Genomic DNA, 26,656 nt, shown 5'->3' with positions numbered 1-26,656 from the left:
TCTGCAAAGCATTGTGACATTCAATGAATTGCGGCCAAGATGAAGTAATACATTATACACGGATATACTCTCGGTACACACTTTTGCTGTTGATATGAATTTTGAAACTCAAATATAATTCCAATAGTAAATACATCAATACTAATTGAATGCTGAAATTACTATTCAATAGTGATTTTTTTTTTTATGTGTTGGCTAACATTAACAATCTCATAGGATCTTAGGGAGACATTAGTTAGAGACAGCTGTTAAGAGGGAGGGACAGGCGGGGAAAGGATGGGAAATAATGTTTTTACATTTAAAAAAAAATTGACACCGAGTCAAAACATGTCGCCCAGAAAGAATTGTATTAAGGACATCTGTGTTATGATCACAGACTGTATAAAAGATGTTGGCGGACATGTCTTCCTGGACCAAAAAGTACCTAAATCTGCATTCTTTCAAGTGCAAGTAAAAGAAAGTAAAGTGAAAACTATAAAGCAGGGTAAGGTTTAGTGCAGGGCTACCTTGTGATTTACAGGCTGCTGTGGTAGCAAGTAGAATTAGAGCATAGGCAATGCTAAACATGGCAATGTGAACATTGAGATAGAGATAGTGAACTGGATTTTGGGTTTCTGTTTTCAACTTAAACGTTGACAATTCCACAGTGTTTTACTTCATCAAAGTTAGTTGTGACATTTTGGTTGACTAAAAATGTCTTGCTAGCTAGCCAGCGCAAGCCAGGAAGATCTGGTAAGAACAACAATGAAGAAGTCAATTCTGTCCTACAGTTAACATTCCCAAACATGCAATGAGCATAAAACATAAAACTTTTTGTAACAAGTGTAAGATGAGCCTCATTACCCTCACAATATTACTGCTGCTTCTATGCTTCTGTAAATTTGACAGCAGCAATCAATCCAAACTTGCCAATGCCATCTCTCCCTTTTTAGTAAGTGGTTTATAGATTAGGTTGAATAGTTGAATGAAAACCACCTCCTCCATATGTGGCCATGATGTTGGGGCAACATATTTTGTTTTGTTGATGACCTTCCTGCTGCTAATGTCTGGTTAGAGCAGGAAGCTAAAGTTTGGGAGGCGTCACCGTAAATAGAATGGTTGTATGCTCCGTTTTTGGAGTCTTTAGAAATCAACCTATAGCTAATGTTGTTTAGGCATGAGGTTATGTTGGATTGCGCACATTCACACCAACCTATAAAAAGAATACAATTTAGAGAATATATTCTCGCAGTAATCATCCTTAAAGGTGCTCTAAGCAAAGCCACGCGTGTTTTAGGCTACAACTTTACATTGTAAATTGCAAGCTTGTCTTGTTTTGTTAGAAAATACTTCAAACGTCAACAAGAAGTCACATCACCAGTGTTGCCAAGTCGTGGGTCGCTGTTTTTTTGGTCTTGTTTCTAAAATGTAGTTGGTTATTTGGGCTTGTTCCCAGCTCCATAATAAGTTGTCAAGCAGTTTTAAATTTAAACATAGGAGTTTGTCTTGCCTGTTCCCTCTGTCCCTCCCCTATCTTAAAAGAGACGGCAGATTTTTTCCCGGCCACTTCCTGCTTCTAATTGGCTCTCACCCAGATGGCAACAAGTACTAGTCAGTCAGAGGCAGAGCAGGGCAATCTGTTTTTTTCTGGTTAGGAAAACGGTAGTGTGTCACGTTTAAATGAAAATATGCGTGAGTGGTGACTGGACTGTAGGAGAGTTTTTGGAGGAATAAATGCCAGGGATAAAGTGGGCAAAATACAGGAAGAAAAATAACAAAGACCGGGAGAAATAGAAACAAGTAAAATAATGGATTAAACCCGTCGTGGGGAATGACTCAAAAGCACTGTATTTAGTGTCTATATTTGATATCCCATCAGTTTTCTAAAGTTAAATAATGTTAAAAGGTGGTTTAACTCCCTCTTGTGGTCATTGTCCTAAAGCTCAAGGGGAAGAAAAATAAATAAACTCCACCGTGTGTTTTGCAAAACTGCATCTGTCCACATGAATATAAATTGACAATGTGTACACACAGTTTACAATCCATCCCCATAGATTGTATAACCATGCACACGGATAGTAAAACCGTGCACACGGTTTATTTATTTTTCTTTTCCCGGATCCTAGGGGGGCTCCTTAGAAAAAGTTGCTTGTTTTCACAGGCCTAGTTGCTTATTTGTCTCGCGAGATCTGGCAACACTGAATGTCAACTAACATTGCTTAGAGCACCTTAAAGAGAGAATATAGAAAGACACCCACACTGACCAACCGTACCATTTCTTTGGCATTTTTACACACAGTGTTGGTTCTTGTCAGAACTACAAAACAATAATAAAAAGAAAGATGCAGACCCTGTATCAGCACGTTTCTGAAAAGTGTCAAAATGGAAAAATACCCCACAGAGTACAAGTTATACCTGCAATGTTAGACTAATTATGGTGACGTTATTTTGACTTGATGACATACTAATGCTGGATAACAGAAAGTAACAAGAAATTATTGTAATTTCTATGTAGTGATTACTGGTTATTAAAGTGCAAAATGTATTAGCAAATGTGTATTTGGGGTTTTAAGGTTCTTAGGATACCCAGCATGATCATTGAAAGGTAACACAGAGAATGACTTATAGTTTTGACCAACCACTGTTTCCTTAGGTAAGACTCTTTCACCTTTAACAGCTCTTGTTTATATTTAGGGCATTAGTTGCGTCCCATTCCCTGGAAGAGGATAAAGAAAAGAAAGCAGACAATTTGCAATATGAGTGTAGAGCAGTGAACATATCTAAATGCGGTAACTAAATGTCAGAAGGATTAATTTTGCATCTACTTCACACTTTTAAATATATTTTGATCCACTCCCCCTCTCAAGGGCAGACCTATGTGTTATTTATGCCAGGGAATCCTGTATATGCATAAGAGATCACGTCGGCAGGTGCTTTCGCACATATTATCTGGCGAAGCAATCACAGGGCAACGACTGGCCCAGGATACATAAGCTAAAAGGGCTGGCTGCTTGTTCATAAAGCCAGGCATTTCACATGGAGTTCATTCTCTGCCTTCTCACCAGAGATGGCAAACCTTCTGTAAAAAAATACTCTGGTAAAAGTAGAAGTACTGATTTAACTCCTTTACTCAAGTAAAAGTAACAAAGTACAGGCTTGGAAACTTAAAGTATAAAAGTAAAAGTAACCTTGCAAATGACAACCATTATTTGTGAAAAGCTACCTGGACCACACACATGTAATTGGAGTGCAAGCTGAGAAACTTCCGTGGACATGAAAAGGTCTTTATGTTGGCTACATTATGGATGTCTGCCAATAGACCTAAAACATCCCATACATGATTATTGTGACGGAGACTGGGACTTCAGGTTAATATGATTCTAACTGAGTAGCAAGATATGAATTCATTTGTGATTCTGTGAGAATTCACAGATCCAGTTTCTCTTTTTTAATCTTTCTCTTAACATTTAAATTAATCTACATGTGTGTGTGTGCTCAAATATGGCTTTTGGAAAATAAATAAAGGATAAAATATGAATTACTAAACAGACACTAATTAAGAAGTTCCCCAAGTCATTTTTGATGCCTACTATCTCAAACATCTCTGTCAGATAAGGCCGAGGATGATTGGGAATGTCTTGCTGCTTGTCCGCCAAATCTCTCTAGGATCTCTGTTTTTTTCTAGACTGAATATGGTATTGATTATGCAAACAATAAAAATAAACAGGTGAAGAACACAAACAACAAAACAACAAACAACAAAATAATTAGCTAACTTACTTTAAATGTGCAAGAACTATAGACCACAACAGGCTTAAATGAACTGACAACATAAGTAATACGACTTACAGTTCTTAAAAACACACACACACAATCTCAACTGACTATCCTCTGACGGGACACCTAGTCTCTTTACCTTTTCTCTCACTTTTTTCTCTGTGTGGCACGCGCACCTACTCGCGGCGTGTGATGCGTGTCCACGCTATTCTCCGACATGACGATCTCTGTTACAAAACTAAAGTAACGAGCCAATTTTTTTAAATGTAAGTCTCCAGAAAAAATAGTAAAGTAAAAATGTCAAAAAAATCTACTTAAGTACAGTAATGAAGTATTTGTACTTCCCATCTCTGCTTGTCACCATAACCATAAAGCCAGCAGTATGAGAGCAGGGACCCACTGTCTATATAAGTCAAAGGGAAGTTAGGGTGAGACTGGTGCTGTGTCTCAATTTGCTAACAATGTATAGTACTTACACTTGATATTTTGAGTGCATAGTGTGTTTGAAAAGTATTGCAAAATGCAGTGCGGGTGAGGAAGCTGCGGCCATTGCAATTGAAATGGTGAACATCTCACTATAACAATGTGAGTTGTACTTCTATTTTTTTCAATAAGTCCCACTATGCTGTAGTCGGATAGTGTGAAAAACAAACAGGTAAATATTCTTGGCAGACGACAATAGGTGGCAGTAATGCTTCGCCTGGTGGCAATATACCATTAAAATGAAGAAGAAGAGTAATTTCTGGTCAGTGCATAACAGCCGTGCATGAGTTGAGACAACAATACCCTGTCGAAATGAAAGCACTACACAAGTGGCTACATTGTATTCACAGTGTAGTATATGTAAGTGTTCTCACAGAAGTACTTGAATTGACATACGCTGTAGGTGAGAACATTTAGACTAGGTAATGTAAATAATGAAATTGACAACGCATTACACCAGAACACTGGTAAGTAGTTCTTCAAAGTGTTCCAAGGGGCCGCAGGGGGTTTGGATCAAGGAGCCTCTGTGCAAAAAATCTCATAGTAATTTCAATCACCAGGAGCAATTACACCAAAGGCTCAACAAGGGTTGAACCAGGGGTGACTCTGTGTTTGCTCCGGAGGAAGTTATGTTTTGTTTTCTGTGTCAGCTTCTTGGGCAGTATGCTGCCAGTGCACACTGTAGTGAAGTTGTGGCTTACAGTGCCACAGACTAATTAGGGGTCCAAGCCTGAGTCTGAAAGAACAGCAGAGCTGTGGAACCCTATTGTTTTCCTAAGGATTTTCTTTTATTAGGGGTCCAAGCCTGAGGTGGCTGGGAACTGTGGTAGCAAAGGTCCGTGGTTTGCACAGCAGGCGCAACAATTGACCCACTCCCACTACTAGAAGTTTTTTGCAATATCACAAAATGTGCAAAGCCAACTTTTTTTAACTCGTCCTAGGCCATGCGACCCATCTGGATGAAACCTGGTAGGTAGCACCTCCGGATGGACAAAGTTATGCAAACAATTTTGCTACGATAAAGTATGAGCATTTGACAACCAAACAAATTTTCCTAGCTAGCCAAACACAAACGTTATCATGTCTCGGCCAAAGTAATTGATATCAGCAAAATACTTGAAGGTGATGGCAAAGATCAGCCATTAGGGGATGCTATAATCAAAGAAAGCTGGGACTCTCTTCACTTTGTCCAGCGGCGAGGCCAACACTAGCTACTGCCTTTTGTGCTTGGCTCTGCATCAAGTAGGTTGTCAAACACGGAGCATTGTTTGGCTTTTAAATATGCTCCACGTCTCCTGATGTTTCATTAAATTCAAAGTGTTACCTTAAAAGTCTGCATCCTTACATGTGAAATGCAGCCAAACCTTGGAGCGTTTTGCCTTCTGGATCTTCATTAATCCTCTTCGCTATCAGTTCGACAAGGGTGCCGAGTAACTGACGTCACGCAAGTTGACGCCGGAACACCATTGGGCAGTAAAAAAAAGTCAGTCACTGAAATGGTTGTTCTTATGCGGTCTCGTTGCTACCAGTTACGTCGAAACCGGTTCCCTATTGGCACTGCGTTTCGGTACCCAACCCTAGTCCCTACACAGTTTTGAAGAAGGTAGGGGACATAAACTATGTGATCAGCACCCCTGAGAGTAGATGATAAACTTATTATTTATTTATTTTGCCATTTATTTTTATATTAACATTTTTATTTAGCCTTAGACCAAACAGCTTTAGACCAAACAACCTCAGACCAAACAGACTCAGACCAAACAGCCTCAGAGCAGAACATTGAATTTGCTTGGGAGGAGTTTTTTGGGTCTGTTTTCTTAGAACTGTGTAAAGCTTTGATACAGTAAATCATGAGGTTTTGATCTCTAAACTATCTAACTTCAACTTCTTATCAAAAACACTGTCATGAATGTCATCATATTCATCAAATAGGATGCAGTGTGTTAAAATCAAGGAAGTGTGCTTCAGTGTGTGTGAATGTGAAGCGCAAATGAGTGTAACTCAAGGATCTGTGTTAGGCCCCTTGCTGTTTAGCATCTATATCAATGATATTCCACAACACTGTTATGGAGTAGAGGTACAAATGTGTGTGGATGACACAGTTTTATACACTTATGAAAAGACAGCTCAGCTAGCAGCTGAGAAACTGACTATATCATTGGAGGGTGCCTTACCTTGAATGTTACTTAGACAAAAAGGATGTTCTTCACCAAAACAAAAACACTACATGCAGACATTCTCATTAGAGATAAACCCATTGAAACAGTGAATGAATTTAAATATCTTGGTGTTATTTTAGACTCAAATCTTAATTTTTAAAAAGACATCTAGAAGAGGACTAAAACAATTAAATACAATCTGGCAAATTTTAAACAGATCCGACCCTCTCTCTCCACAGAAGCTGCCAAGATATTTATGCATGTCTTCATTTTCTTTCACATTTCTTACTGCATCACTAGTTGAAGGCAAGCACATGAAACAACCATCAAATTTATACAATCTGTGTACAAGCAGGCGCTAAACGTATTCCACAAAAGGCCATTTAGGCACCATAAGATTCTGGAGAAACACAATTTCCTTAATTTTGACAATTTTGTGGGGGGTTTTCAACTCTGTGCACAGTATACAAAATTCTACATGGCTTGGCTCCCACCTGTTTACATGATTTTGTGTATCTCCGCTCTGTTATCTCTGTAAGATCAACCAGAAGGGCCTCCATACATAGCGGCACAATACCCTTCCACTGTACAACCTTTGGACAGTCAGCATTTTAAGTTAAAGTCATCACTCAATGGAATGCTATTCCAGATAACATAGACCCGTAGCTCCATCAGAAGCTTCAAATTGATTCAAACAGGACTTAAAAACTTATCAACTAATCAACTTTGCAACCACTAAGATACTGCTTTTTTAACTGTGTATTTCCTTTCTTGTTTTTTAACATGGTGCTGAATAGATGGAAATGTTTGTTAAAATTTTTTACATAATCCCTAACAAATAAAATTAAATAAATAAATAAAAAATGCTTCATATACCTAAGATAAGTACAACCAATCTTAAAGGTTATGTATGTGAATAAATTATTATATTTAATAAAATTATTAAATTTGTATTAGAAATAAAACACAATCTGACTTATTTTCATCACATTTTGCTAAATAAACACACAAAACATTCTTTAACACTACGTAAGTTATTTTAACTAGGTAAATCTTTTAGTTTTTTTAAACATGCTCATTCATGAGCAGAGTAAAGCATTTTAAGGCTGTTTAGTCTGAGGCCGAAATGGGTTTCCTCAGGAGGGTGGCTGGCGTCTCCCTTAGAGATAGAGTGAGAAGCTCAGTCATCCGAGAGGAGCTCGGAGTAGAGCCGCTGCTCCTTCGCGTTGAAAGGAGTCAGTTGAGGTGGTTCGGGCATCTGGTATCTGACATTTGGGCGCCTCCCCAGGGAGGTGTTCCCGGCACGTCCAGCTGGGAGGAGGCCTTGGGGAAGACCCAGGACTAGGTGGAGAGATTATATCTCCAACCTGGCCTGGGAATGCCTCGGGATCCCCCTGTCGGAGCTGGTTGATGTGGCTCGGGAAAGGGAAGTTTGGGGTCCCCTACTGGAGCTGCTGCCCCCGCAACCCGATACCGGATAAGCGGATGAAGATGGATGGATAGTCTGAGGCCATTGAGTCTGAGGCAGTTTCAGCATAGACTTTATTGACAGTTGACATCAACAATAACTGTCAGGGGGTGCTGGTTGCCATGGGAGGTCTGCGGGAGATCCAAGATAAAAAGTACAACAGCTAGAGCATTCATTAGCCATGACGTCCGGTGCAAAACAACCATGAAAACAACAGGCATACGATTATTGCAGATGAAACTATCAAAAGGCCTCACTCGGCTCATAAAAATGCTCTAGCTGTTATACTTTTTATTTTGGATTGATTAAAATATAAACAATTAGCAAACTAATTTAAGACACTGTACTACAGTCTGTGCAACAATATATTCGGACATACTGCTTTCACTAATCCGGTATAGCTCCGGCCAGAGAGACGAGTGACGAAACGCCATTGCCTGCCGAACAGAATTGTTACATAAAGTTTTTTTCATATTAAATTTTATGCTGCTGTCTAAATGTTACATCACAGTCCAGCAGTACAAATATTGCATTCTACTCTATAATTAAAAGGTTAAAATGGTCACTGAATATGTCATGAATGTGACAACACTGGCACGTTTGGGTTTTTATACATGCTACTGCTGTGTTAAACCCTCGAGAACCAGTCTGCTAATTGTTGTGTATTTAATCTTGAAATGTTGTTTGAAATAAAGTAAGCATAATCATAATATTACAGGCTAAACCATTAACATTAGTAATATACAGCCTACTTTACAATGAGGAATTCAAACAGTTTACAAAAACACAGGTTTTTAGCTAGACTGGCGTGTGTGACGTTAGTTGTTCACTAAATTTTATGGATAAATCCCCTGCCCATATCCAGCACATGAAGTAATTGGTATGCATCGCTCCTGGTTATGGTCATATCTGAATTGTCGTGAAAAATCTGGGGCACTGAATTACTTACTTTATTATTTCAGGCCCTGTTAAATATTCCTGTAATAGCTCTATAGGGACTGAGAACATATCCAATACTTTTTTGTGACTTTACAGTGAGTGTAACATATTTTACATTCTTTACAATACTTTTAAACTCCTATGGTATTTCACTGCCATCAGTTTATAGTTTTTGACTTTAGTTAGATATTTTTGTCAAAATGATATTAAAATGACTGTTGTCTGTGAGACATGTCCAGAGTCTATCCGGATAAAGGGACGAGTAGGTTGAATAATCATAACACAGCCATATCAGGATTGACATCCAGCCGAGCCTTGTCACCTGCTTGGAATGATATCATCCGATTATCACTACCATACATATGAGCCCGTAGGGCTCCTGCTCTACCTTCTAGTTGGCTCAATAGGCCGTTTTCATCCAATTGTGAACTGAATTACCATAATGCTCGATTGCAGCAACGTAAGATGACCTAGTATGAAGAGGTAGGGAGTAGTATTAAAAGACCAAAACCTCACATAAGGAGGAAAGTTGGGATGGTAGATGGGTCAAACAAACACAGGACTTTCACCAGTGAGACTGGCGATTGTGTCCGGTGTGAAACCAAATGTCAACATAGCCTCTATTTAAAGTAACTATTGTAATCACAAACTATACTGTCCACCAAGAAGAAATGCAGCATATCAATTAAAAACAACCCATGTTTATATGAATAGCAAGGTATTGTGCTTTACCCAAACAATGACCAATTCCTTCTAACTATTATAATCCATATGCTATACAAAAAGATACATGCCAACAGGCTTTACAATAAGACAACAGAAATCTTGTTTCATGGGTTCATAGGACTATGACTATGACTGGACTAGGTTCATATGAGTGTGATTAAACAAGTGCCCATGGCCCTTATATGTCTCTTTGCAAGTTCATGAAGTGTGAATTCTTAGACCGCAGTTACATTTTAACAACAATCATCAGGTAGAATGAAACATTAACTCATGTCACACTTTCCAGATCAATTATAGCAGAGATATTCTTTAACCCTCACTCTGCCTGTTTTAAGCTCATTGACATAAATAGATGAGGCTTAGCAATTTGGAGGCAGGTTTTACCCGCATATGGGCTGCTTGAGTGAGCTGCATCTCCAGGACCAGTCTGAGACGCAGACAGGGTCTCATGAGCGAGCTGCGTCCTGGGGCTCAGAGAGTCACAGTTGACTGCTGCCGTTGAGATTGTAATTGTATGGCACTTATCTGCTCTCCCACAGGGTCTCTGCGCACCAGCGGAGCAACTGCATCCTACAGCAAACACATACACACACAAACACACACTGTGTATATGGAGACTTTCATCCCATCTGCTAATTCAATTAGGTCCAGTTCTTACTGTAAATACATGCACAGCAGAGTCTGGGATGCTAGAAGGAACAGAGAACGTAACACACACACACAAACAATGATGGAGGTAATTCCACTATTAAAGGGGTTTTGTCTGTGGTTTGATATCCTGTGTTCCCAACTTTCCTTGTAACTCCAGCCCTGTTATTCATGTTTGTCTAACCAGCCTGACCTCTCTCTGGCATCTGCTTCTAGTTCTAGTCCTCCTCCTTATCTGCCGCTCTCTCATCAGTGCTTTGTCTTTTTCTTCTCTTTTCTTTTCCCATTTGTTTCATCATTTCATTTCTGGACCTCCTTCCTTTGTTGCTTGATTTTCAACCCCACCTGCTGGCCACTGCAGGGCTTTGGGTTTGTAACATTTGAAACGAGTGCAGATGCTGACCGTGCACGGGAGAAACTAAATGGTACAATCGTAGAGGGACGCAAAATAGAGGTGCCTTCCTTTTCCTGTCTCTCCTTACTTCTTGCCTCCCTCTTCCTTTTTTACTCCACTTCTCCTCCCCCAATTCTCTCTTTCCTTTCTCTGCCTGCCTGACGTTTCCTGCAATACTCCCTCCCTTCCCTCTCTTCATCCATATCCTCTCTCCTGCCTGCTGCACCTTGAACGCTGCATGCTGAACACTGATCCGTAAGTGTGTGTGGCAAAAGAAAGATAGACCTATTTAGTGGTGTGTGATTATGTTGCTTTTTTTTTTTTTTACTGAATTCAGGGGCTGAATCCCCTTTCTCTGTCTTACCCCTTCCCCTACCCCTTTGTCTTACCCTTAGCCCTTGTCCCTCAAAACAGAGTGGTAAGGGCTAGGGGTGAAAACAAATCCCTATGAAATGAGACACCACTTGGTTACCGTTGCGTCATCATACATCGCCACTAGCTGGCTGCTACATCACCAGAGGCGACAAGTATTGATCACAAACTTCCAAGATGCCGTCTGCAAGTGTGTGTATGTTGATTGCATGGGTTTTGACAGCCGTGCCATATGCATGTATATTTCATAGTTCTTTTATGTTCACTTTGGTGATGGTGGTGGTGATGATGCAGATGTTGTTATTTGTGTACTACTTAGGTCTGTTTGCAATAAAAAAAATTATACACACTGCATGGTGTGTTGTATATCTCTTTCAGTTATCACTGTTTTGATGTCATTGAGGTTCGGAACCACTTTATTTGTTAACAATATATTCAATATAACAATATGTCTTTATTGCCCAATAAGTAAACATAACAGGCAAAAACATTATATAAAAATATATCATATCACAGACCCATTATCAACTATTACTTACATGTCACACACATGTAATAAAGGCACTCAAATGTATAAAAAAACAACAACAAAAACACAAGACCACAGAACAAAAAACTACAGCTATTCTGAAATTCCAGACCACTGTGGGCCAGTAACCTTTCCCTCAAACCCCATTTCTTTGATTTGTGTCCTGTATCATAACCAACAACAATGTACAGGTGCATGAACAGGAATAAATCACAAATGATTACAATAATACAGTACCAATACAATAATGAATAGTTACAACATGAACGCATGACTCACTCCCGTAGTTGCTTTGCAGAATATTTTGATTTAAGAAACTTCTGCTCGTTTTCAGCCAAAAAGTGGATCAGCTGCTGGGTTTCCTCTGGCGTCCCTGTGTGATACAGGACGGTATATGTAAAGCACGTATCAATGTCTCCAAAGCAAGTAGTGTTATGCACTGTTATCAAACGAAATTTGCTGCTAATGGAGTTTAGTTAAAACTGTAGACATGCATGGAGTACATTAAAGGCAGAGAAATGCGGGACTGTTGTGCAAATAACTAATGTAATGTTAGCCTAGCAAACTAGCGATAAAAAAAAAAAAAAAAAAAACAGGACTGTGAAGAGCACAAAACAAGACTGTAATTTTTAAATCAATTGTTTAAGACAAAAACATTTACATTTATTGGACTCTCTGGTTAATCTGGCCGCCATTGTTGCCGGTTGTGCAGTATATTCGGGGTACCCCTCGGTTTCAAGTGAGTGAGGGGAAGGGGTGAGGGGAAGGGGTAAGACAGAGAAATGAGATTCAGCCTAAGTCTTTGCTAATGATGTGTTATGTCATATGTGACTGTGTCTGTGGCATGTGCATGAGATTAAAGTGGTATTAATTTAAGTTAGAAAGTAATCTGTTAACAATTAGCACCTTCCAAATGGCGATCAGTTATATGCCAGTGTGTCCTATACTTTGTTAAAGCCCTCAAACCTTAACTGTTAGTGTTCCATTTTGATGTCACCATCCTCTTTACATCTGTTTTTCAGTCTTCACTGTATTTTTTGGCTTTGCACATGAACGTCTAAAACAAAGAAATTACACTGTCAAACAATAACAACTCCAAAATTGTAATTCAGTTGTTTTTTAAGATCTTAAATTTAAATCACTGAAATCTTTCAGAGTTTTACAAACAATGTCTGTTGGCATTCATTCTCAATTTTAAATATACAATTATATTTTCTTTCTCTTTCTTTGATATTGTTGAATGTGTTTCAACATCACACCTTTGACTCACTGCATGTAGCCTTATTTGCTGAAATGATAAAATACCAGCATGGCATAGAGTGGCTGTGATGTGGATTAGCCACAATTTGCACAGTTTTTGTGTGTGTGTGTGTGTGTGTGTGTGAGAGAGAGAGTGAGTGAGTGAGAAAGAGACTAACCTCTGTCTGTCTGCTGACAGGTCAACAATGCCACAGCCAGAGTAATGACAAACAAAAAGGTGGCAAACCCTTATACAAATGGTAAGACTTCAGGCTTGTTAAAATAATTTAATCATGCAGCTTTTCCAGACTTTGCAAATGTTATTGGACCGAATGGATCAAATTCTGATTATGAAACAAGGTATTGTTGCTTCAACGGGGGTTGCTTCAAAGTCCAGCCACTTCCTAGGAGACATGTCTGCACCCCTCTTCTACATGCGCGCACACACACACACACACACACACACACACACACACACACACCACACACACACACACACACACACACAGACATATGCACACCTTCATCCTGTTCGAGGGTGAAGAGAAAGAGAATGATCCCTGAAGGGTTTTCCATTTGTCACTGTCATCAGGCCCCAGGCACAAACACAAACACACACACACACACACAATTATGTCCTCCCAACTCATCTCTTTCTCTTAATTGTGCTTGGTCTGTTTGTGCAATATTATCCTGTTTAACCAGTTACAGTCAAGATTTTCATTTAACGTGCTGCATTTGCTCAGTTTTTATTGTTGGTGACACAATGTCAATTGTTTGATATGCACAGTGAATGCCACTGTGCATATAGAAGGTTTGTTTAACATTCCCTTTGTGTGTGTGTGTTTGTGTGTGTGTGTGTGTGTGTGTGTGTTTGTGTGCGTGCGTGCATTTGTCCCCTGTGCAGGCTGGAAGCTGAATCCAGTGGTTGGAGCAGTATATGGCCCTGAATTTTATGCAGGTAAAGAATCAAACAGTTCTAAAAAAGAAAAATGCATACTTATTGCAGAGATTGGAAGTAACAAAGTCCAAATACTTCAATACTGTACTCAAGTCGATTTTTCAGATATTTTTACTTTACTATTTATTTTTGTGCTGACTTTTTACTTTTACTCCCTACATTTTAACACAAATATCGGTACTTTCTACAAAATTGACTTGTTACTTTAGTTTAGAATAATTTCATTGGAATGACCGTTGTTATTTTTCGAGTCATCAATACAGAATTCATTCTAATTGGATGGGAATACACATTGCAACTGACGCACCACTATAAGAGGACTCGACAGATTCGGCGGCATTCATTCATTTGCTGCAAAACATTTGCTGCAAATTATTTGCTGCAAATCATTGCAGTTTGATGGTGGTAACATTAGCACATAGTAGTATGGATGGCGATCATGATTGAAAATGAAGAAAACAGAGTTCCCAGAGATTCGGCTGACAAGCAGCATGACATTCCCAATCATGCTTGGCCTTATCTGACAGAGATGTTTGAGATAGGCAAATGTGCTGCGTAACCCTAAAAGTATGGGTAACTTCTTAAATTAATGTCTGTTTAGTAATTCATATTGTATACTTTATTTTCTTTCCAGAAGCCATATTTGAGCGCACACACACACATACATGTAGATTCCTTTAAATGTTAAGGGGGAGATTAAAAAGAGAAACTGGATCTGAATTCTCACAGAATCACAGTTGAATTCATATCTTACTACTCAGTCAGTCTCTGTCACAATGCAATGGCATATAAAGAGCCTTTTTTCCATGTCCAGTGAAGTTTCTCAGCATGCACTTTAGTAACATTTGTGTGGTCCAGGTAGCTTTGCATAAAAATGGTTGTCATTAGCAAGGCTACTTTTACTTTTATACTTTAAATACATTTCCAAGTAAGTACTTTTTTTACTTGAGTAAAGAAGTTAAATCAGAACCTTTACCAGAGTATTTTTTAACACAAGTATCTGTACTTTTACTTTAGTACAGAAAGTGAAGACTTTTGTCATCTCTGCTGTACTGTAGAATCATTTTTTTATACTGCTTAGTCGTATATACACTGTTTGATTGTTTTTTATCTTTATTCCCTTTTCCTTTGTCTTTCCTTTGATGTCCTTTCATATGTTGTGTGGAAGATAAGTCCACCTTGTAATCCTGACACAGATTGACGTGTTAATGTGTGTGTGTGTTTGTGTGTTTTAAATATGCATATAAAACAAAAACTGCTCCATCTTTTCAACAGCTCATATACACGTGCTAGTCCAACACTAGTCTACTTTTTCAATAAATAAATCCTCTGTTTTCTGAAACCTGAAATCACCCTATATAACAGTAAATATTACTTAAATAGAAATAATCCAGGCATTTTACCCAATGAAGTGTCTTTCTGGCCAAAGAACCTCTTCAGCTCACAGAGCAGCAGCACAGGGCTTGTCACTTAGTGTGCTTTCTTTCTTTCTTTCAGATAATTTTGATTATTGAACACTAAACCCTAACCTTAACCATGGTCTTCGGTCATATACATGTAGATGCAACTTCCATTTTTTGTTTGTTCCGTGAAAATATCTCATCAATTAACATTTTAGGCAGTTAGAGTACATTGACTCCCAGTAACTGAGATGGTTTATTTTTCCATGGCTAGAACAATATTGTAATCAGTAAACCAGATCTAGTCATTATATGCATAATTATTAGAAAACCCACACTCACACATACTCAGACTGGCTTGCTATTTTATAGGATGGTAATGCATGCAAGTAATCTTTAAAGCACCACTAAAATTCGCCGGGCCTAAACAACACCATATTCCTCAGTTTCACCCAGGAGGATGGCTGTCTGGATGGATGGAAAAACAGGGAAACTGCATGACACAAAATCGTGAAAATCAGTCATGCCTGTGTCATGTCTGCCCTTTACATTTTTCTGTTTGTTCATACCTTTTTCTCATTAAATTAATATATCTTGTGGCTCAGTTCTAATGGCATTTATTCACCCATACACACAGAGTGCAGTTTGTATCCACGCCTCCACCCTGCATGCCTTTCTGCATTTCTCCAGGTGTTTCTAATTCTCTCTCTCTGTTCTCATCACTCTTTTCTCACTATCACCAAATGAAAAATTCCCACCTGTAAGTGAAAGTGCATGGGATTGGGATTTCTTCTGGAATAGTTATGAGTACATTTAATCTAGTTTGGGGATGAAGTAAACCAGGATGTAAAGGGGAATGTAAGGGCGATTAATCACCCTTTATCAGACGGTTTTCCGAGCACCAATCAGCTGAATCGGCCTCCATAAATCCTGGCCAGCTGACAGTGCATTCAATCTCCATTGCCGGGCTCGGCTACGGGTTTATTGTGTGCAAATTCCGTTCAGAAGAATGACAGATGACCTCCACATGCATACACACCCATACTCACGTACCCATGAATACCTGCATGTACACATGCAAAATTATAAGCATATATGTACAGTCTGTCTGGTGCAATCATGCTCAGGTATGCACTAAAACAACCAGACACTCATATTTACGCATATCTACACATAAACATACACTTCAACACACACGAAAATTTAGAATTCTCAAATAATAGCCAGGGATATGGTCTGTTTAAAATATTAAAGGTTTGGGGGGGTTTGGGTCCTTCAGGGCCCAGCCTTTTAGCAATGCAAAAATAATAGAATTTGACTCAGGCCTAAATTATTGTAAATAAAAAGAGCACACATAATTAGTGGATCTTAACAAACCAAATGTATTGCCCATATGTATGTGTGACCATGGTTCTAATGCAATTGTTCATGAGAAAAACTTCAGACAGGGAAAGTATAACTGTGACAGAAATCAAAAAGGCAAACATGTCATTACTTGTTGTGGCATGTCCTTGTATCTAAACTAATTACCAGTAAATCCTAAAGTCAACTGAAATTAGTATTATACTATCATTAAAGAAGACCTATTATGCTTTTTCATCTTTTCTGAACTATAAATGTTTTTATATATTTATATAGTAATATCAGACTATACCAACATGTCAAATAATGAGGTAAATGCATTTAGATGTCAACCCTGTAGACAGCTTGGGTTAGTTCTGCCCAGCTCCGAATGCTCGGATCTTATTATGTCTCAGTGGGGTCTTCAAATTTCCTGTATTTGGATACATCGGTGAAAAATGGGCATGCTGCTCCAACCTCTTAAGCGTCACTGCAGTCCTCTTTTTTTTAGTGTTAGTACGTCAGTGGAACAATGTCTTGAAAAAATGTTCCTTTGGTAGTCAGAGAAAGTTATTTTTTTTGGCTTGCATAAAGAGCCAAGCATCAGACAAAAGTGGGAAGAGACCCAGCAATTTACCAAGGATAGCTTTGGGAACTGGGCACAGGTCAAGAACGTTTTTTGACGGGTCAGATTCCCCTTTTTTTGGCCAACCTGGAGCTTCCTTTTGATCACAAACTGTAAGTATGGTTTATGTGTTGTGTATTTGTTATGTATAAAACAAAGAACGTATCTACTGTAACGTTACTGTCCAGTGTTCATGGTTGTGGCTAAGCTGCATTGATTCAGTGCTCAGTTGTAACATTTTGGATAACTTGCTAACGCTAGCTTGTGCTTTTGTGGTTACGTTGGGTTGCTTAGTTGGACTTATTTTATCTAACATCCTGTTAGAAATGGCACATTTCTTTTTTTAGCAACACAGGTGACAGTGGAGGTGGATTTATAATTAATGTTAAAAGCTGTAATGTTGCTATGATTAGCAACAATGTATTGTCACATTACAAAGCAAACATAACATAGAGACTTAAAAGGCCTATCCTGGTGTGCTAGCCAGCTAAAGCTGTCGTGATGATATATTGTTGCCAATCAGCTGGAACTTTATCTGTCGGATAACGTTGGCACAAAATGATTAACGGCAGGTAGACAGCGCTACAGAGCGCACTTTCTGACTAGAAGATGGATGCTCAAACCGAGCTGGACATGGACCCGACGGGACCCGGGTTCAGACAGATATTTAGAAATTATGTTTGGGTTTGGGTTCAGTTCAGTGTGTGTGGTAGGCAGAGGTGGGTAGAGTAGCCAAAAATTGTACTCAAGTAAAAGTACTGTTACTTCAGAATAATATGACTCAAGTAAAAGTAAAAGTAGTCATCCAAATAATTACTTGAGTAAAAGTAAAAAGTACTTGACGAAAAAACTACTCAAGTAGTGAGTAACTGTTGAGTAACGTCTGATTTATTCTTAACACAAGCATCAATCAGACCGACAAGATAAAAAATAATTATCTTTAGGCAAATTATAGTTCATCCAATCAATAAAATAAATTATTAATTACAAAATAGTTTACTTGAGAGACTTGTCACATCAAATTTGGATGGATACTGCATGTGTAAAACATACTTTATGTAACCTAAAAGACAAACATCCACCTCTCCACAGCAAAAACTACAACCACCGCTACGTTTCCTCAGGTTAGATGTTGAGTTGTTGAACGCTGACATGTCCGTTTGTTTTGGTCGACCCTGAACACACCGCAAAACGTAGCTGCTGTTTCTTTGCTTTGCTACGAGTGTAAAGCTAACCTGTCCCATTATAGGCTCGTTCGAGATGAACTGCGCCTCGCCTGTAAAGTGGACGAGAGCAGGCGGCAGCAGCGGGGGGCGGTGACAGAAAGCTGCGGTAAAGTCGGACAGTTTCCAGCCGATTCCTTCAGGCTGGACAGGAAGTGATGAAAACACTGTGGTGCGATTCCGATTTAATCAAATATAATCAGACCCACATACCAGCTGGTACACAGTCTCCAGTTGTTTTAGTTATGACAGAGTAGCTGTCAAAGTGCTCTACATGCGATCTGTTGCTGATTTTAATAAACAACACACTGTAGATGATCCGTGATCTGAACGGATTTAGTCTCTTTGACTTCTAAACTTAACTATCAGTCACACAACATGTGTTCTGGACAGAATAAGTCTTTAAATCAGACAAATAGCTATTAAAATCCCTCCGATTCAAAAACAATAAAAAGTTTATGTAAAACGTCATCATGTTGTAAACCAATCAGGTGTTAAATCAGCTGAGAAGCCGGCGTTTCCCAGCATGCTCTGGGTCCGCCTGGGTCCGCCTGGCTCTTGCAGTCGGGGAAAAGCAACTGCGCCGCCTGCGTCTCAGAACTGCGGCCGCCTTGCTCTCGTGAGATTTCCGTTGCCCACGTGTGCATGACGTCAGAGCAAGTCGGGATCAAGTCGGACACAAATCTAACCGGCATGCAACGGGCGCCGATCGCCGGTGATCGATTCTGCGCAGACCTGGCTCATCTCAAACGAGCCCATTAACGGTCTATGGTCCCGCTGCTGAAACGAGTATGGTCACGTGACTGCACAACGACGTGTGATTGGTTAAGCACAGTCACGTTCAGCGGAAGACTCTCTCTCTCTGTCAAATTAAAACAAAATGAGACGTACGCGGGGGTAAAAACAATGACGCGTAGTAACGAGTAACGAGCTCATTGGAGCCTAATGTAGCGGAGTAAGAGTACAGTTTATTTTTCACTAATCTACTCAAGTAAAAGTAAAAGTATAGTGATTTAAAACTACTCCTAGAAGTACAATTTTTTCAAAAACTTACTCAAGTAAATGTAACGGAGTAAATGTAACTCGTTACTACCCACCTCTGGTGGTAGGGATGAGCGAGTACAGCATTATCTTTATCATCTGTATCTGTTTACCACATGAATTATCTGTATCCGCACCCGTACTCGGACTGGGCGGGGCCTAACCCAGAAGTGGTCAGATTTAACCCGGAAGTGGGTCGGGTTGTCTTGAAATGGGCGGGGCTTTAACCGGTATGTTATTTTAAGCATGCAATTGATATGGGTGGATCAGAAATTGTTATATTTATTGCTGATTAGAAAACTATTTCCATGACAGCATCAAGCTTCAGATCAATGGTGTTGTCATGGTAACAAACAAACTATATACAGAACGTTTTGCAACAATGAATACAACTCATGCGGTTGCAATTATGAAGTAAAATGTAGTGAACAAGAGTTTTCATACTCAGTATAACTTTCTTTTTTTAACTTTTAATTTTTTTATGATCAGTGTGATTTTTTTTGTTTTTGGTTCTTTTTAATTTTTTTTATTTCCACACCAGGTATGTGTGTGTGTGTGTGTGTGTGTGTGTGTGTGTGAGCAAGAGAGAGACACAGAGAGAGAGAGAAAGAGAGAGAGGGGGCGGGGGGCGGCGCGGGGCAGCTGACAGTTAAAAAAAAAAATCTCCGATGGCAGAGACGTAACGGGAGTTGCATTTAAACCAAGCAGCATGTCTGAAACCCACGTTCACCAGAAATCTACTGGTTACTAAGTATGTAAGCACTACAAACCGAAGTTAAAAACAAACCTGAAGCTGAAGAAACCCTAAACGTTAACGTAACAGACCCGCAGACCCGATTGACTGAGAGAGAGGAGAGAGAGAGAGAGAGAGAGAGAGAGAGAGAGCGCATTTCTCCGTGTTCTTTGTGTGTGTGATAGAGCCGAGCGTGTTTGTAGGCGTGGGGGGGCGCTGTGACTATCACAGAACGCTGCGCGGCCAGTTGAGGAGTTGTATTCAATCCGAGCACGGATATTGACTCGTATTACTCGTGTAATACTTGTACTAGGCAAAAGTGCTTTATCCGTACCGGATACTCGTTTCAGCTGGGTACTCGGATCATCCCTAGTGTGTGGGTCTACTGTGTATGTGTGGAAAGTGGGCAGAAGAGAGAAAGAGGAAGCAGACATGTAGATGTGACTGTGTGAGCAGTGTCCAAAATAAACCTCAGTTTGAAAGCCAAGTTCATTCATTTGCTCACCAGAAACGTGATTTTAATCCCGATGTTATTCATTTCATAACGTGGGCCCTGGAGGTATCGGGTCTCCACTGGCTTTCTGATCACTACGGTTGGAAACACGTAGGGGCGGCTGTGGCTCAGTGGTAGAGCGGTTTCCTGCCAATCGGAAGGTTGGTGGTTCGATCCCCCCCCTGCAGTCATTGTCGAAGTCTCCTTGGGCAAGACACTGAACCCCGAGTTGCCCCTGGTGCTGCGCATCGGAGTGTGAATGTATATCTGATGAGCAGGTGGCACCTTGTACGGCAGCCCCGGCCACAGTGTATGAATGTGTGTGAATGGTGAATGTATCCTGTAGATGTAAAAGCGCTTTGAGCAGTTGTTAAGACTGGAAAAGCGCTATATAAATACAGCACATTTACATTTACAAACAAAGCAATCAGGAAATGTTCACAATTTGAACATTTTAAATTAAACAGCTTATTAACGTGCGCTAACGTGTCCTTTCAATCAGGGGAGAAATGTTTGTAGATATGCAAAAAGTTCATTGTACAGCTTGATAAAATGTACAAAGTCTTTAGAGACTAGACTCCATCTAATAGTTCCTATATAGGGGTAGAGAACCATCATAACCCCCCGTTTGAGTCTAGTCACTGCAACCCTCCACCTCCCCCTTCCAGCTCCAACCATTGTCCAAGAAAGGAGACCGAAGGAGGCTCCGGAATGGTTAGCTGGAGTAGACAATGGCTGGAGCTAGAAGGGGAAGTGGAGGGTTGCACACTTTGCCTGAAACGACAGCTGATAGCAAAGGGAGAAACAGATTTTAAGCAGGGTTGAGACTCTGTGATTGGCTCTTGAAATTTGTGGACGATTATGATTTAGCAGGAAGGTGAATGCCTCCAACAGCTGATTTGATTTAGGAAAAGAGCTTTGATTAAGAGTTAGGTCTTCCTGAAAGAATTACCGCTGAGCTACATTTCAATCAGGAGAGACTAGTTTGCAGATATGCAAAAGTTACATACAGCATGATGAAATGTCCAATTATTTGGCTCTACGATTATTTTAATTAATTATTCTCTTAGACTTTATTAATCTTTTTGGGATGACTCCGGCAAGGAAATTGAAGCATCAGTTTTAGCAAGAATACAGTATAGAAGACAGTGTAAAGATAACAATAATAACAGTAATAAAAAAGTACAACTCCAAGTGAGGAGTTGTATAGTCTGATGGCATGAGGGACAAAGGAGTCCTTGAGTCTGCTGGTCCGACACTTGGGAAAGAGCAGCCTTCCACTGAACAGGCTCTTCTGGCTGCTGATGGGGCAGGGGGTGGTTGGCATTGTCAATAATGTCCGGCAGTTTGTCCAGTGTCCTGCACTTTGCCACCATCACCAGTGAGTCTAGCTTCATGCCGACCACAGAGCCGGACCGCCTAATCAGTTTATCCAGCCTGTAGGTGTCCTTCTTGGATATGCTGCCCCCCCAGCACACCACAGTGTAGAAGAGGACACTGGTGACCACAGACTGTTAAAACATCCACAGCAGTTTGCTGCAGATGTTAAAAGCAGTCTCCTCAGGAAGTACAGCCTGCTCCGTGTCTTCCTGTACAGGTGGCTGATGCGTGTTGACCAGTCCAATTTGTTATCCAGCCACAGCCCGAGGTATTTGTATGATTGGACTGCCTCCACCTCAACTCCCTCCAGCAGGTTGGTTGCGGTCTTGGTCTGGACCTCCCAAAATTAACGGCCAGCTCCTTCGTCTTAGAGGTGTTGAGCTGTGGGCAGTTAGTGCGACACCAGAAAGCAAAGTCCCCCACTAGACTCCAATACTCCTCCTCCCTGTCACCCCTGATACACCCAACGATGGCTGTGTCATCTGCGTACTTCTGTATGTGACACAGCTCTGAGTTGTAACAGAAGTCTGAGGTGTACAGGGGGAAGGGAAGATGGTAGTGGACCCGGTGTAGCATGTAGAAGATGGCATCCTCCACACCAACATCTGGCTGATCCACAAACTGCAGGCGGTCCTGGGCGTGCTCTACCTGGGGTCTGAGGAGGCTGAGGAAGAGCCGCTCCAACATCTTCAACAGATGTTAAGTGAGCGCCACCGGTCGGAAGTCATTCCGCTCGCTGGGCCTGTTCTTCTTGGGAACTGGAACGATGCAGGATGTCTTCCAGAGGGTGGGCACTCTACCTAGCTGCAGGCTAACGTTGAAGATCCGTTGTAGCTGTTCCCCCAGTTTTGCAGCGCAGGTCTTCAGCAGTGTCGGACACACTTTATCCCGGCCTGCTGCTTTCCTGGGCAGCCTTCTTCCTGTTGAGGACAGTCTTGACTTCCCGCGTTACCCATGACTTGTTATCGGGGTAACAGCGGACAGTCTTGATGGGGGAGACCACGTCTGCTCAGAAGTTCAGGAAGTCCATCAGACAATGTGTCATCCCCTCTATGTCCTCACTATGCGGGTTGATCAGCACATCCCAGACTGTGGTGTTGTAGCAGTCTCTCAGGGCACTTTCCATCTCAGAGGACCCCTTCCTGCTGGTGCGAGTTGTCACCGGCTGTTTTTGGACCAGGGGGGTGTACAGTGGCTGTAGGTGAACCAGGTTGGGATCAGACTTCCCCAGTGGGGGGAGGGGAGTCACTCTGAATGCCCCCCTCACATTAGCATACAGGAGATCAATTGTCCTGTTGTTTCTGGTTGGACAGTCTACAACATGATGAAAAACCGCCAAAGTAGAGTCCAAAGTTGCATGATTAAAGTCCCCCAAAACGATCATGAAAGCCTCAGGGTGCTGTGTCAACAGCGCTGATGTGACGGAGTGGATCTTCTCACAGGCAGTGGCTCCGTCCGCTCTTGGAGGGATGTAAACACAGAGCGTAATCACATGGCTGAACTCCCTCGGCAGATAACATGGCCGCAGGCTAACGGCTAGCAGTTCGAGGTCCCGGCAACATGAGACATGTTGTCTTTACGGAGACATGTCCTGGGTTACACCAGCGGTTGTTGACATACATGATGAGTCCCCCACCTTTGCTTTTTCCACTTGCCTTTGTGTCTCTGTCGGCTCTCACAACATTGAATCCCAGCAGATCCACGTTAACATCTGGTACAAGGTGGTTTAGCCATGTCTCTGTAAAGATGAACAAGCTGGTCTCACAGTAGATCCGCTGGTTGTGCAGCGGGGATGGCTCGTCGATCTTGTTTGGCAGCAAGTTCCCCATGATTACGGAGGGAATCGATGGCTTGTAGCGCCTCCTTTTCTCCGCTAGCTCAGCCTTTAGCTTAGCCCTGGCCTTGCAGTCCCTGAGTCTCAGCTCTGCTGGGATAGGGTGCCGTATCAGAGCCAGCAATTCCTCTCTTCAGTCAGTGAGAAAACTGACTCTTGGTTGCCTTTTAAGATTCGAAATATCCATGGAATGTATAGAACACACAATATCTTTTGCAAGAAGAGTAAAAAAAATATATAAAAAGAAGAGGTTTAACCCTCTGAGCCCGAGACACTCGCCCACGAGTTTAAAAGTAGCCTACCTCGATTCATAGTTTAATAACTTTTGAACCATACAAGCGATTTACTCACTTTCGGTTTCGTTTGAATCCTGACGTTTTCGGCTTTACGGCGGTCTTTTCCGTGTCTTTCTAGCCTCTACAGGGGATTTTCTATCCAGCCTGGAACTTCAGCCTCTTTGGGCTTTAAATCCATAGTGTTATATCCAAGATTGATCCACTTTTTATCCATAATTCATCGCGTTTTGGCTCATTTTCTGCCGCTTATCGCTCTTACGTCTCTCTCTCTGTCTGTCCTGTGTATTTTTCAGGAAGTACATGCCCATATATGGGAGATAAAAGCACCCCTCTTGTATGGAAGGCCAGAGGGGACACAAATGCCTATAGACTCTATTGAAGGCAAAATAATGCAATATTTAGACACATATTTGCTTGTATAACATTGCTGTGGATGTAATATCAATAATTATGACATTATTATGTTATTATTGGCATAAGTAAATGTCATGAGAGCAAAACGTCTGGACTTTTTTGGAAAAAATGCATGTATTTTGTCAACTGTATAAGTTATAATGATTATTTCTTCACAGTGTGACTCCCAAGACATATGAGAAGTGTTCTAGAAAGGAAAATGGCTTAGGTTTTACTTATATGTCTGTGATATCAATACATATCTGGAAGATTCATTTATTTATTTATTCATCTTTAACCATTTTTAACATGCAAGTGACCTCACTGCAACCCAAATATTCTAATAACCCAGTTTGTCCTAAAAAAAATGATGTTCATATCTTGACTGTAGACAACAGGGTTGATGTTTTACAAGCTTTTTTATAAAATAAATCCAGACGGAAATTAAACTGTAAAAATGGCGTCAGGGCCCAGAGCGTTAAGTAGAAAGAGCTAAAAACTGGAGAGTTACTGCAACTTACTACTACTTATTTTACTTGATTTTCTGTCTGAGCAAAACATTTATCACGACTATATGACCTCCCCGCAAAACTAACTCAGTATTGAATGCAGCACTAAGATCTAGTAAAGCAAAAATGGGGACAAGTCCTTTGTCTGAAACAGTTATGAGGTTGTTAGTAATTTTCACCGGTGCCGTCTCTGTGCTATGATGCATTCTAAATCCTGACTGAAAGTTAAAAATAAACTATTCCTATGTAGAAAATCACAAAACGGATTACCAACTACCTTCTAAATGAACTTGGAGAGAAAAGGGATATTAGATATAGGTCTATAGTTGGCCTCAGGATCGAGAGTGTTTTTTTTCAGAAGCGGTTTTATCACAGCTACTTTAAGTGACTGTGGTACATAACCTGTTAATAAAGACATATTGATCATATCTTACGATAAAGTGTTAACCACAGGATCATTAAAGGGACATTTTACAGCAGGAATGATGAATAAGAGTAGCTGGCTGTTCATAGCCTCTGGGCAAAAATGCCTCCAATGACACTAAATGACGATGTTTCCATCATCAGAGCTTTTTTTCCAGACCCAAAATACGGAGAAATTGAGTCTCAGTGGGACATGAGGGAGGGAAGCACGGTCATTTGAAAATACTACGGGGTTTGTACTGATACAAAGTTTAATGCTAATCGGTGTAACCTTGTTGGGATGGGGTCTAAGAGACAGGTAGATGGCTTAGCTGAAGAGACCTTTAACATTAATTGTTGAAGGTCTATAGGATATCAGCAGTCTAAGTATATGTCAGGTCCTTGTGGTTCTTTCTAGCGGTCCTGCGTTTTAAGGTGAACCATTAGAAGTTGAGGCAAGAGGTATCTCTAATTGTTATAATGTTATCATTAAAGAACCACATGAAGTACTCACTACAAAAAATATATGGCCTAAATAGAGCTGTGATTCTCTGTCAGTCTGGCTACAGTGCTGAAAAGAAACCTTGGGTTGTTCTAATTTTCTTCTATTAGTGATGAGTAATAGTCTGATCTGGCATTCCTGAAGGCCATCCTATATGCTTTCAGACTGTCTTGTCAACCTAAACGAGATTCTTCTAGTTTGGTGGAACGCTATTCTCTTTTAATTAGCAAGTTTGGGAGTTATACCAAGGTGCTAGTTACCTTTGCTTAATCATCTTCTTTTTGTTGTCCGTAGCAAGGCTATAGCATCGTCTACAAAATTATCATTTTGGAAGGGACTAAAGTTAACATAAGAGTCATCTGTTATATTAAGGCACAACATTGAGTTAAATGCTGTTGGAATATCTTCCTGAAATTTAGCTATTGCACTCTCAGATAGGCATTGAGTGTAGAAGCGTTTATCTGATTTCATATAATAGGGTAGTTGGAATGCAAAAGTTATTAACTTAATAAAATAATAATTAACAGGATTCTGTGGAAATACTATTAAATCTTCAATTTTGATGCCATATGTCAGCACAAGGTTGAGGGTGTGGTTTAGTGTGTCGCCTAATGCACACTCTGACTGAATCCAATTGAATCTAGTAGTGAGTTGAAAGCAATATTAAGGCTATCTTTGTCAATGTCCACATTGATATTAAAATCATCTACAATAAGTACTTTGTCTGATTTAAGGACCAAACATGATAAAACTCAGAAAATTCAGATAAAACTTCAAAATAGGGACCTGGAGCTCAGTCACAACAAATTG

At 40.4% G+C, this 26,656-nt stretch overlaps 1 protein-coding gene and 1 long non-coding RNA gene across 9 annotated transcripts in view; one reads left to right on the top strand and one right to left on the bottom strand.

Moving 5' to 3' along the window:
- Window positions 1-26,656, top strand: part of LOC116704612 (RNA binding protein fox-1 homolog 3-like) — a 751,296-nt gene that overhangs the window by 661,049 nt on the left and 63,591 nt on the right. For 6 of the 8 annotated variants that reach the window (XM_032540217.1, XM_032540215.1, XM_032540213.1 and 3 more), the window contains 3 exons: window positions 10,541-10,633; window positions 12,913-12,973; window positions 13,621-13,674. In XM_032540217.1, coding sequence (XP_032396108.1) covers window positions 10,541-10,633; window positions 12,913-12,973; window positions 13,621-13,674 — 208 coding nt within the window. The remainder of the gene's footprint in view (window positions 1-10,540; window positions 10,634-12,912; window positions 12,974-13,620; window positions 13,675-26,656) is intronic. The other 2 variants (XM_032540219.1, XM_032540218.1) reach the window with 1 other exon arrangement.
- LOC116704642 (uncharacterized) lies at window positions 1,391-15,712 on the bottom strand. The gene is made up of 3 exons (XR_004335733.1): window positions 15,700-15,712; window positions 11,604-11,609; window positions 1,391-1,509 (listed from the first exon to the last, which is right to left on the bottom strand). It is a non-coding gene; the product is annotated as an uncharacterized LOC116704642 (long non-coding RNA).

Source organism: Etheostoma spectabile, chromosome 16 (genome assembly GCF_008692095.1).
Source record: "Etheostoma spectabile isolate EspeVRDwgs_2016 chromosome 16, UIUC_Espe_1.0, whole genome shotgun sequence".
Lineage (NCBI taxonomy): Eukaryota > Metazoa > Chordata > Actinopteri > Perciformes > Percidae > Etheostoma > Etheostoma spectabile.
Note: the sequence above shows the minus strand (reverse complement) of the source record. Positions and strands in the feature narration are given on the sequence as shown.